Source organism: Aotus nancymaae, unplaced genomic scaffold (assembly GCF_030222135.1).
Source record: "Aotus nancymaae isolate 86718 unplaced genomic scaffold, 86718_ANA_hifiasm-v0.15.2.pri h1tg000131l, whole genome shotgun sequence".
In the NCBI taxonomy this organism is placed as follows: Eukaryota; Metazoa; Chordata; class Mammalia; order Primates; family Aotidae; genus Aotus; species Aotus nancymaae.
In genome coordinates, this window is record NW_026988546.1 from 2,416,905 (window position 1) to 2,429,456 (window position 12,552).

At 43.1% G+C, this 12,552-nt stretch overlaps 1 protein-coding gene across 1 annotated transcript in view; it reads left to right on the plus strand.

The window, feature by feature from the left end:
* Positions 1-12,552, plus strand: part of CNGA3 (cyclic nucleotide gated channel subunit alpha 3) — a 67,953-nt gene that overhangs the window by 22,336 nt on the left and 33,065 nt on the right. Inside the window, exon 2 of the mRNA XM_012475873.2 lies at positions 5,382-5,519. Within this exon, the coding sequence (XP_012331296.2) occupies positions 5,419-5,519 (101 nt within the window). The 5' untranslated portion in view covers positions 5,382-5,418. The remainder of the gene's footprint in view (positions 1-5,381; positions 5,520-12,552) is intronic.

Genomic DNA, 12,552 nt, shown 5'->3' on the forward strand with positions numbered 1-12,552 from the left:
CTGAAAATACAAAAATTAGCCAGGCATGGTGGCATGGGCCTGTTATCCCAGCTACTATGGAGGCTGAGGCAGGAGAATCACTTGAACCCAGGATCTTGCAGTGATCCGAGATCGAGCCACTGCACTCCAGCCTGGGCAACAGGGCAAACTCCATTTCATAAATAAATAAAGTCTGTTATGTCAGAAACTAGGATTGCAACCCTGCTTTTTTCTTCTTTCCATTTGCTTCATAAATTTTCCTCCATCCCTTTATTTTGAGCCCATGTGTGTCTTTGCACCTGAGATGTGCTTTGTGAATACAGCACACTGATGAGTCTTCACTCTTTATCCACCTTGCCATTCTGTGTCTTTTAATTGGGACATTTAGCCCATTTTCATTTAAGGTTAATATAGTTATGTATGAATTGGATCCTGTCATTATAATGTGAGCTGGTTATTTTGCAGATTGGTGAGGTAGTTGCATCATAATGTCATTGGTCTTTGTATTTCAGTGTATTTGTAGTGGTTGATAATGGCTTTTCCTTTCCATATTTAGTGCTGCCTTCAGGAGCTCCTGCAAGGCAGGCCTGGTGGTGATGAATCCCCTCAGCATTTACTTGTCTGAAAAGGATTTTATTTCTCCTTCGCTTACGAAGTTTAGTTTGGCCAGATAGGAAATTCTGGGTTGCAAATTTTTCTCTTTAAGAGTATTGAATATTGGCCCCAATCTCTTCTGGCTTGTAGGGTTTCTGCTGAGAGGTCCACAGTTAGTCTGATGAGTTTTTCTTTGTAGGTGACCTGGCCTTTCTCCCTGACTTCCCTTAACTTTTTTGTTTTTTTGTTTTGTTTTTTTTGAGACAGAGTCCTGCTCTGTCACCCAGACGGGAGTGCAGTGGTGCGATCTCAGCTCATTGCAACCTCTGCTTTCCAGGTTCAAGCAATTCTCCTGCCTCAACCTCCTGGGCACAGTGGCTCATACCTGTAATCTTAGCACTGTGGGAGGCAAAGGCTTCACGTGAAGTCAGGAGTTCAAGACCAGCCTGGCCAACATGGTGAAACCCTATCTCTACTAAAAACACAAAAATTAGCCAGGTGTGGTGGCACATGCCTGTAATTCCTGGCCTTAACATTTTTTCCTTCATTTTGACCTTGGAGAATTTGATGATTATGTGTCTTAAGGTTGATCTTCTCGTGAAATACCTTATTGGAGTTCTCTGGATTTCCTGAATTTGAATGTTGTCCTGTCTTGCTAGGTTGGAGAGGTTCTCCTGGATGACATCCTGAATTATGTTTTCCAACTTGATTCCATTCTCCACATCTCTTTTAGGTACCCCAATCAGTCATAGATTCAGTCTTTTTACATAATCCTATAGTTCTCCAAGGTTTTGTTCTTTCCTCTTCATTTTTTCCCTCTGATCTTGTCTGCCTGTCTTATTTCAGCAAGATAGTCTTCAAGCTCGGAAATTCTTTCCTCTGCTTGGTCTATTTGGCTATTGATACTTGTTGATGCATTGTGAAGTTCTCGTATTGCGTTTTTCAGCACTATCTGGTCATTTATGTAGCTCCCTAAAGGGGTTATTCTGGTTAACAGCTCCCGTAATGTTTTATCATGGTTCTTAGCTTCTTTGCATCGGGTTAGAACATGCTCCTTCAGCTCAGTGAAATGTGTTATTACCAACCTTCTGAAGCCTACTTCCGCCAGTTCATCCATCTCAGCCTCAGCCCAGTTCTGTGTCCTTGCTGGGGACCTGTTGTGATCATTCAGAGAAGAGGCGCTCTGGTTTTTTGAGTTTTTCAGCATTTTTTGACTGATACGTTCTCATCCTCATGAATTTATCTTGTTTTGGTCTTTGAGGCTGCTCACATTTGAATGGAGTTTTTGTGGGAACTTTTTTGTTGATGCTGTTGTTGTTGTTCCTTTGTTTGCTTTTCTTTTAACAGTCAGGCCCCGCTTCTGTAGGGCTACTGCAGTTTGCTGGGGATCCACTCCAGACCCTATTCACCTGGGTCCCTCCTGCTCCTGGAGGCGTTACCAGTGGAGGCTGCGGAACAGTAAAGATGGCTGCCTGCTCGTTCCTCTGGGAGCTCCATCTCGAAGGGACACTGACCTGATGCCAGCAGGAATGGGCCTGTATAAGGTGTCTGCTGACCCCTGTTGAGGGGGTCTCACCTAGTCAGGAAGCACAGGACAGGAACTCACTTAACAAAGCACTCTGGCTGACTTTTGGCAGAAGGAGTGTGCTGCACTGGGAGGAATCCCACTCATCCAGACTGCCCGGATTCCTCAGAGCCAGCCAGGGAGGAGACCAAGTCCACTATTCTGTGGATACCACAGCTGCCCCTCCCCACGAAGGGCTCCATCCCAGGGACATCCAACCCCTGGCTGGAGTTGCTGAAATTCCAGAGGGAGGCCCTGTCTGGTGAGGAAGGATGAGTCTGGGTTCAATGTAAAGAGGCAGTCTGGCCACGATCTGCCACAGCCGCTGTGCTGCACTGTGGGGACTTCCTCCTGGGTCCAAACTGCTGGCACCAGCGGGGAAAATGGCAGACTGGAGCTCCAGTGATGGTGGCCACACCTCCCCTTAGGAGCTCGGTAGTCTAGGCAGTCTCCAGTGTAGCCACTGCCAAGAATCTGCACAGCTCTGTGCTTGAAACCCAAGGCCCTGCACAGCTCTGTGCTTGAAACCCAAGATCCCAAGATCACAATGGGATCTCCTGGTCTGTGGGCTGCAAAGATCCATGGAGAAAGCGTGGTTTCCCAGGTAGGGCAGCACAATCACTCACCGCCTCTTTTGGCTGAGGGTGAGAGGCCCCCTTGCTCCGTGCCTCTCCTGGGTGGGCAATCGCTCCACCCTGCTTTTCCTCACTCTCCGTGGACCGCCTAGTCAGTCCCACTCAGAGAACCTGGATACCTCAGTTGCTGGTGCAGGATTCACTCACCGTTTTCATTCTCCTTGGTGGGGCTCTCTGACCACAGCTGTTTCTAATTGGCCATTTTGGCCCCTCCCCAGATGTATTGCTAGAGTACAATTTCATATGTTGGTCGCAAAGTTTTACAGGCACCTCAAACTGGAGTCATTCTCTTTCTCTAACCTGCTTCTCCCCTAGTTCCCTGCCTCACTGGGAGGCAGCACCCCCCATCAAGCTAGCTATTGGGACAGTATGTTGAGTACCTTCTTCCTCCCCACCCCTTATACCTGATCACTTGCCAAGTGGGCAATTCTACACACTTGTTATCACTACCACAAAGCTAGTTCAGGCAGCTGTTCTCTCTCCCCTAAGATACTGCGGCAACTTTTCAGCTGCTCACCTCACAGCTACTCATGTACCCTGAATACATCCTCCCTGGTGCAGCCAAAGTGGCCTTTACACATCTGACCACATTCCTATTGGGCTTCAGTAGGGTAAAGCCCAAGCTCCTGTGCACAACCTGCAAAGCCCTGTTTTAGCATCTGCCCCACTGCACTGTCAGATCCTTGAGAACAGGCTTCGTCTTATTTCTCTTTATAGCTTCTGTGATTAGCCAGAAACTCACTCATTGTTACATAAGTGGATAGTATTTAAAAATCAAAACAATGTTTGATCTATTGAGAAAACTAGAAAATTTAAACTCATAGACTTAAACTATCAAACATCAGAGACAAGTCAGGACCCTGCTGACCCCAAGTCTGCCCTTTCATAATTGGCAGAGAGTTGGCCAAGTATGCATGGCCACACCCACGACTCCTGGCTCTGACCTTCCTTTGGATATGGAATCGAGTCCTGGAGTGAATCCCTGGGCTCTTTCTAGAAATTGCCATCTTTCTCTGGAGTGGTCTCTACTGACATCTGACACACTTAAACCATGTGGCTGCTCAAGAGAGCCAGTGCTAATCTGTACCATCCTCAGAAATGCATCTTCCATTGAAAGACTTGTCCAGAAATCATGGAACTGGCCAATCACACAAGTCCTTCTCTCACATAAGCTTTCTTTTCAATCACAGGGGCACCTTCCAATGTTTGCCAAAGAGAAAACGTTCATGGCCTGATTTCTGGCACAAGTGTAACTGCCCAAGGGGCTCACCTTGCCCACTGCCTAGACAGAGCCAATTTATCAAGACAGGGGAATTGCAATAGAGAATAAGTAATTCACACTGAGCTCGCTGTGCAGGAGATGAGTTTTATTATTACTCAAATCAGCCTCCCCAAAAACTCGGGGATCAGGGTTTTTAAGGATAATTTGGTGGGTAGGGGGCCAGTGAATCGGAACTGGTGATTGGTTGGCTCAGGGATGAAATCATAGGGAGTTAAAGCTGTTCTCTTATGCTAAGTCAGTTCCTGGGTGGGGGCCACAGAATTGGTTGGTAGGTCCAGGTGTGGCCATCTGGTTATTAGAAATGTGAAAACCTGACAAGACATCTCAAAAGGCCCATCTTAGGTTCACAATAGTGATGTTACCTTTAAGAGCAACTGGGGATGTTGTGAATCTTACGACCTCTGGAATAATGGCTGATAACATTTAGAATTCCAACCCCTCTCATTCTAACTTGGTGGCTGGTGGCCTTTCATTTGTTTTACAAAAACAGTTTAGCTTTGGGAAAGGGTTCTTAGTTAAATTATAAATTAAATTCCTTCACAAGGCTAGTTTGGTCTATGCTCAGGAATGGATAAGGACAGTTGAGAGGTTAGAAGCAAGATGGAATTGGTTATGTCTGATATCTTTCACTGCCATAATTTCCTTAGTTACAATTTTGCAAAGGTGGTTTCATAAGGATTGTGCCACATTGACAGGTGGGATCTTTCATTGGACAAGGTACTTAACATCTCTGAGGCTTAGTTTGCTCATCTTTAAATGGGAATAAAAATAATAAATCCCTCACAAGGTTATTGTGAGGACTAATGAGATGAAGTGTGTATTCGCATTATATTGTAAAGATTCAGCATTATATTGTAAATGTTTTCTGAGTGTCACCTATGGTCCTTTTTTTACATGATGTTTTAAAGCAAGATTTTAGGGAGCAGTGAAAACACCTGCCAAATTGTAAGATAAAAATAAGGAAACAAGAAAACCAGGGTCAAGAGGGACACTGGGTCATCTCAGAGAATCATGAGGACTTCATGTTCATTATATCATATACCAACTTGGCCATTCATTCATTTATTCATTCAGCACTTGACTCTGAGCAGCTCTTCAGCATGGTAGCATATAAAAACAAGCAAAGGAGTTTGTGCCTCAAGCTAGAAAGAAGAGCCTGGAGATGTCCAACTAAAACTCACTGCAGCAGGAACTACAAGAGACAGTGGAGGGTGTGCCTGCCAGGGCTTGCAGAGAGGCCGCGTGCAGTAGGCCTTGTCTGTGATGAGCTGGGTTTGCAGTTACTTTCCCATCCTGATGACATATCTGCTTTGTGTTCACATTTTAGCAATCATCTTGGTAGCTAAATGTGACAAACCAAGAAGATGGCCAAGATCAACACCCAATACTCCCACCCCTCCCGGACCCACCTCAGAGTAAAGACCTCAGACCAAGATCTCAATTGTGCTGAAAATGGCCTCAGCAGGTAAGGTGGGCTTTTCATTTTATGCTTGGCTCTGGTCTTTTCCATAGCTGATCTAGACTGTGGGGGAAGAACACCTTCACGTTGGCCAGCCACAGGTTGGAGGGCAGAGGAGGTATTCACAGAGCTATCAACTTCCTTTTTCATTCATCTCACTTAATCCTCACAACCCCGAGAAAGTAGTCTTTATTCTTGTTTTAGAGATGTGGAAAAGGAGGCTTAACTAGTTACTTAATTGCTATAAGGTAAAGAAAATGAAGATTCAAATGCAGCAGACTAAATTTTGCTGCAAAAACTTCCTCAAACTGACACACTCTCCCATGTATTCATCAAAAATTCACTGGACTCTGGCTGTGCACCAGCCACTGAACTGGGTTTGCAGTCTGAGCTGGGCACCTAGGATGTAGCATGAATCAGATGCCCTTCCCTTGCTTCCAGGGGAAGGTCTGGAGGCAGATCATGCCCAGGGCCCATAGAGGAAGTGGGTAGTGCCTTGCCAGCCAAGCCATCAGCCCCATCAGTGACATCCTGACACAGGTAGGAAACAGAAATCTGGGACCTTGAGCTCTACTTCTATCCCTGTTCTTAACTTACTAGTAGACCTGGGAAAACACATGTAACCTCTCCATGCCTCAGTTTCTTCACCTGCAGAATGGAACAGCATTTTTTCCAAGCTCCTGGTATAACAGTGAGGACACCAGAAAGGACGTATTTAGTGTTCATGGGCCCTTATGTTTCCTTGTTTTAGGTTTTTTATTTGTTTCTTTTGTTTGTTTTGAGACAGAATCCCGCACTGTTGCCCGGGCTGGTGCACAATCTCGGCTCACTGAGACCTCCACCTCCTGGGTTCAAGCAATTCACCTGCCTCAGCCTCCTGAGTAGCTGGGATTATGGGTGCCTGCCACCATGCCCTGCTAATTTTTATATTTTTAGTAGAGATAAGGTTTCACCATGTTGGCCAGGCTGGTCTCAAACTCCTGAGCTCAAGTGATCCACCTGCCTCGGCCCCCCATAGTGCTGGGATTTCGGGTGTGAGCCACTGCGCCCAGCCATGTTTTTTAAATTCTCAGTGAGATGATTGAGTTGAACCATGAGCAACTTTCTTTCCAATATTTCTGTTATTTTCACCCTACACATATAGAATTGAAAACTTTTCCCCATGATGCAGCTTAAATGCATACTGATCTGATGGCTCCAAAATGCAAAATGGCCCCTCAGTCCCCACATCCCAGCACTGGGCCCTTGTGCATCATTTCTTCTCACTCGTTTTTGTTCACCACTTCCTCTCCCAAATGCACATTTGTTTTTTTTCTCTGTCTACATTCTTGATCTCAGTTCCTCAGCAAACTCTGCTAACAAGTGATGGTCAAATAATTTCCAAAGAGATTGAGTCCCCATATGGCAAACCCATGCAGCCCTTGAACCTCACATTCTGAGATTTCAGCAAAGAAAGGACGATCCCAGAGCATCCCAACAGATATTTATTTCCTCCAACCATTTTAACTCGGTGCTGGGGCCCCAGGAAGTGTGATATAACTTCAGAGGCATCAGAAAATTCCATCCTACTCAAATACCTTTATCCTAGCTGGCCATCTGTCAATGCCTGTGTCCCACCACTGAGGACTTAGTCTTCTAGGTTAAGGCATGGCTCCTTATTTATAAGAACAAAGAACACTATTAGAACTGTTATTCACTCTTGAAACATTTGTATGTTTTAATAGTTTCTTTCCCATGTGTGAGCTAATAAAGCCCCTTGAAGGGGGCTTCAAAAGAGGGTTGAGCATCAGGGAGAAGGAGCCCAAGGATGGGGCACAGCTTCATGTCCAGATCCTGAGGCAGAAGGTCCCAAGATGACCAAATAAGAGGCAGCTCCGGAAAGCAGCTCCCAGTGAGAGAGATGCAGAAACCAAGTGGTCTCCACAATTCCAAACGAGGTACCAGGTTCATTTTGTGGGTCTGGTTGGACAGTGGATATAAACCAAATAGGGTAAGTTGAGGCAAGGTGGGGCACTGCCCCACCCAGAAGGCTCATGCAACCGACCGGAGGACTGGGGAATCTCTCCCTCTGGGACTTCAGTTCAGATACTGAGCTCCACCAAGCCCTCTACAACCCACAGAATAGGAGATCTTTGCCGGGTTGAAAAGCCTCAGTGAGCTGCATGAACAGGGCAGAACAGCAACTGTCAGCATAGATCTAGGCGGAAGCACTGGCTGACACCTAGAAAGCCAAAAGCCGATGGGCGGAGCTACCCACCCGCCAGTAAGAAGGGAAATTGAACGCAGGGAAACAGCCCAAATGGCAGGACGGCCCCCTCTCCTACCCCGCACAAAGCCCAGCAGCCTAAAAAACTCTCACTCCAGAGTTATGCACCCAGAACATCAGTTAGAAAGCGACCAGGAATGATTGAGCTCGGCAGGAGGAAGGGAAGCCACCATTACAGAAGCTGGCCTAATTTTCCTGAGTAAATAAAAGGCGCAGCAGCTCCACTGAATCTGTGGCAGTCCAGCATCACCTCTGCAGGCAGACAAAGGAAAGGCCTCCTCCCCAAGCAGCTACCTGAGATCAAAACTATAAATCCAAGAGATGGGAAGAAACCAGCCCAAGAAGAATGAAACCATCAAAAACCAGAAAGTCTCTCCCCTACCATGAGATCACAACTCCTCACCAACAAGGGAACAAAGCAAGACGGAGAATGAATTTGACGAATTGACAGAAGCGGGCTTCAGAAGGTGGGTAATAACAAACGTCTTTGAGTTAAAGGAACATGTTCTATCCCAATACAAAGAAACTAAAAAACCTTGAAAAAAGGTTAGAAGAAATGCTAACTAGAATAACCAGCTTAGAGAAGAACATAAACGACTTGATGAAGCTGAAAAACACAGCACAAGAACTTCCTGAAGCATACACAAGCTTCAATAGCTGAATAGATCAAGCAGAAGAAAGGATATCAGAGATTGAAGATCAACTCAGTGAGATGAAACAAGAAGGCAAGAAAAGAGAACAAAGAGTGAAAAGAAATGAACAAAGCCTTCATGAAATATGGGATTATGTGAAAAGACCTAATCTACTCCTGATCAGTAGATGATAGGGAGAATGAATACTAGAAGATGATGGGGAGAGTGAATCCAAACTGGAAAACACTCTTCAGGATATTATCCAGGAGAACTTCCCCAACTTAGTGAGGCAGGCCAACATTCAAATACAGGAAATACAGAGAACACCACAATGATACTCCTCTAAAAGAGCAACCCCAAGGCACATAATCATCAGGTTCACCAGGATTGAAATGAAGGAAAAAATACTAAGGCCAGCCAGAGAGAAAGGTCGGATCACCCACAAAGGGAAGCACATCAGACTCACAGGGTATCTCTCAGCAGAAACCCTACAAGCCAGAAGAGAGTGGGGCCAATTTTCAACATCCTTAAAGAAAAGAATTTTCAACCCAAAATTTCATATCCAGCCAAACTAAGCTTCATAAGTGTTGGAGAAATAAAATCCTTTAAGGACAAGCAATTGCTGAGAGATTTTGTCACTACCAGATCTGCCCTACAAGAGCTCCTGAAGGAAGCACTAAACATGGAAAGGAAAAATCAGCACCAGTCACTGCAAAAAAGAACCAAATGGTAAAGACCAATGATGCAATGAAGAAATTATGCCAATCAACAGGCAAAGCAACCAACCAGTAATAAAATGGCAGGATCAAATTCATTCATAATAATATTAACATTAAATGTAAATGGACTAAATGCCTCAATCAAAAGACATAGACTGGCAAATTGGATAAAAAGCCAAGAGCCATCAGTGTGCTGTATTCAGGAGACCTATCTCACATGCAAAGACACACATAGACTCAAAATAAAGGGATGGAAGAAGATTTACCAAGCAAATGGCAAGCAAAAAAAAAAAAAAAAAAGCAGGAGGGACAATCTTAGTCTCTGATAAAACGGAATTTAAACCAACAAAAATCAAAAGAGACAAAGAAGGGCATTATATAATGGTAAAAGGATCAATACAACAAGAAGAGCTAACTATTCTAAATATATATGCAACAAATACAGGAGCACCCAGATACATAAAGCAAGTCCTTAACAACCTACAAAGAGACTTAGATTCCCGTACAATAATAGTGGGAGACTTTAACATCCATTGTAAATATTAGACAGATCAATGAGACAGAAAGTCAACAAGGAAATCCAGGACTTGAATGCAGATCTGGACCAAGCAACCTTCATAGACATTTACAGAATTCTTAACCCCAAATCCACAGAACATACATTCTTTTCAGCACCACATCGCACTTACTCCAACATCGACCACATAATTGGAAGTAAATCACTCCTCAGCAAATGCAAAAGAATGGAAATCATAACAGTCTCTCAGACTACAGTGTAATCAAATTAGAACTCAGGATTAAGAAACTAACTCAAAACTGCACAACTTCATGGAAAATGAACAACTGGCTACTGAATGTAGACTGGATAAAAAATGAAATGAAGGCAGAAATAAAGATGTTCTTCAAAACCAACGAAAACAAAGACACAACATACCAGAATCTCTGGGACACATTTAAAGCAGTGTCTACAGGGAAATTCATAGCAATAAATGCCCATATGACAAGCAAGGAAAGGTCTAAAATTGACACCCTATCATCAAAATTGAAAGAGTTAGAAGAGCAAGGTCAAAAAAACTCAAAAGCTAGCAGAAGACAAGAAATAACTAAGATCAGAGCAGAACTGAAGGAAATAGAGACACAAAAAAACCCTTCAAAAAATCAACAAGTTCAGAAGCTGGTTTTTCAAAAAGATCGACAAAATAGACTGCTAGCCAGATTAATAAAAAAGAAAAGGGAGAATAATCAAATATGTGCAATAAAAAATGATAAAGGGTACATCACCACTGACTCCACAGAAATACAAACTACCATCAGAGATTACTACAAACAACTCTATGCACACGAACTAGTAAATCTGGAAGAAATGGATAAATTCCTGGACACTTGCACTCTCCCAAGATAAACCAAGAAGAAGTTGAATCCCTGAATAGACCAATAACAAGGTTTGAAGTTGAGGCAGCAAACAATAGCCTACCAACTAAAAAAAGTCCAGTCCCAGACCGGTTTATAGCCAAATTCTACCAGACATGTAAAGAGGAGCTGGTACCCCTCCTTCTGAAACTATTGCAAATATTACAAAAAGAAGGAATCCTTCCTAACTCATTTTATGAGACCAACATCATCCTAATACCAAAACTGGACAGAGACACAACTAAAAAAGAAAACTTCAGGCCAATATTCATGATGAACATCGACGCAAAATCTTCAATAAAATACTGGCAAACAGAATGCAACTGCAAATGAAAAAGCTTATTCATCATGATCAAGTAGGCTTCATCCCAGGGATGCAAGGCTGGTTCAACATACACAAGTCTATAAATGTAATCTGTCACATAAACAGAACCAAAGACAAAAACCACATGATTATCTCAATAGATGCAGAGAAGGCCTCTGACAGAATTCAACGGCACTTTATGCTAAAAACTCTCAATAAACTAGGTATGGATGGTACGTATCTCAAAATAATAAAAGCTATTTATGACAAACCCACAGCCAATATCATACTGAACAGGCAAAAACTGGAAGCATTCCCTTTGAAATCTGGCACAAGACAAGAATGCCCTCTCCCACTACTCCTATTCAATATAGTATTGGAAGTCCTAGCCAGAGCAATCAGGCAAGAAAAAGAAATAAAGGGTATTCAATTAGGAAAAGAGGAAGCTGAATTGTCTCCATTTGCAGATGACATGATTGTGTATTTAGAAGACCCCATCGTCTCAGCCCAAAATCTCCTGAAACTGATAAGAGAAAGCTAAATCAAGAGTGAACTGCCATTCACAATTACTACAAAGAGAATAAAATACCTAGGAATACAACTAACAAAGGATGTAAAGGACCTCTTCAAGCAGAACTACAAACCACTGCACAATGAAACAAGAGAGAACACAAATAGATAGAAAAACATTCCATGCTCATGGTTGGGAAGAATCAACATCATGAAAATGGACATACTGCCCAAAGTAATTTATAGATTCAATACCATCTCCATCAAGCTACCAATGACCTTCTTCACAGAACTGGAAAAAAACCACTTCAAACTTCATATGGAATCAAAAGAGAGCCCACATAGACAAAACAATCCTAAGCAAAAAGAACAAAGCTGGAGGTATCATGCTGCCTGACTTCAAACTATACTACAAAACCACAGTAATCAAAACAGCATGGTACTGGTACCAAAACAGAGACATAGACCAGTGAAATAGAACAGAGGCCTCAGAAGCAACACCACACATCTACAATCATCTGATCTTTGACAAACCTGAGAAAAACAAGCAATGGGAAAGGATTCCCTGTTTAATAAATGGTGTTGGGAGAACTGGCTAGCAATGTGCAGAAAGCAGAAACTGGACCCCTTCCTGACACCTTACACTAAAATTAATTCCAGATGGAGTAAAGATCTGAACATAAGACCTAACACCATAAAAATCCTAGAAGAAAACCTAGGCAAAACCATTCAGGACATAAGCATAGGCAAGGACTTCATGACTAAAACACCAAAAGCAATAGCAACAAAAGCCAAAATAGACAAAGGGGATCTAATTGAACCATCCAGAGCTTCTGTACAGTAAAGGAAACAATCAATAGAATTAACCAGCAACCAACAGAATGGGAAAAATTTTTTGAAATCTACACATCTGACAAAGGACTAATATCCAGAATCTACAAAGAACTAAAACAGATTTACAAGAAAAAAAACCATTCAAAAGTGGGCAAAGGATATGAACAGACACTTTTCAAAAGAAGACATATATGAGGCCAACAAACATGAAAAAATGCTCATCATCACTGGTTATTAGAGAAATGCAAATCAAAACTACATTGAGATACCATCTCACACCAGTTAGAATGTCGATCATTAAAAAATCTGGAAATGAAGGAGTTCCAAGATGGCCGGTTAGATCCAGCTCAGGATTGCAGCTCTG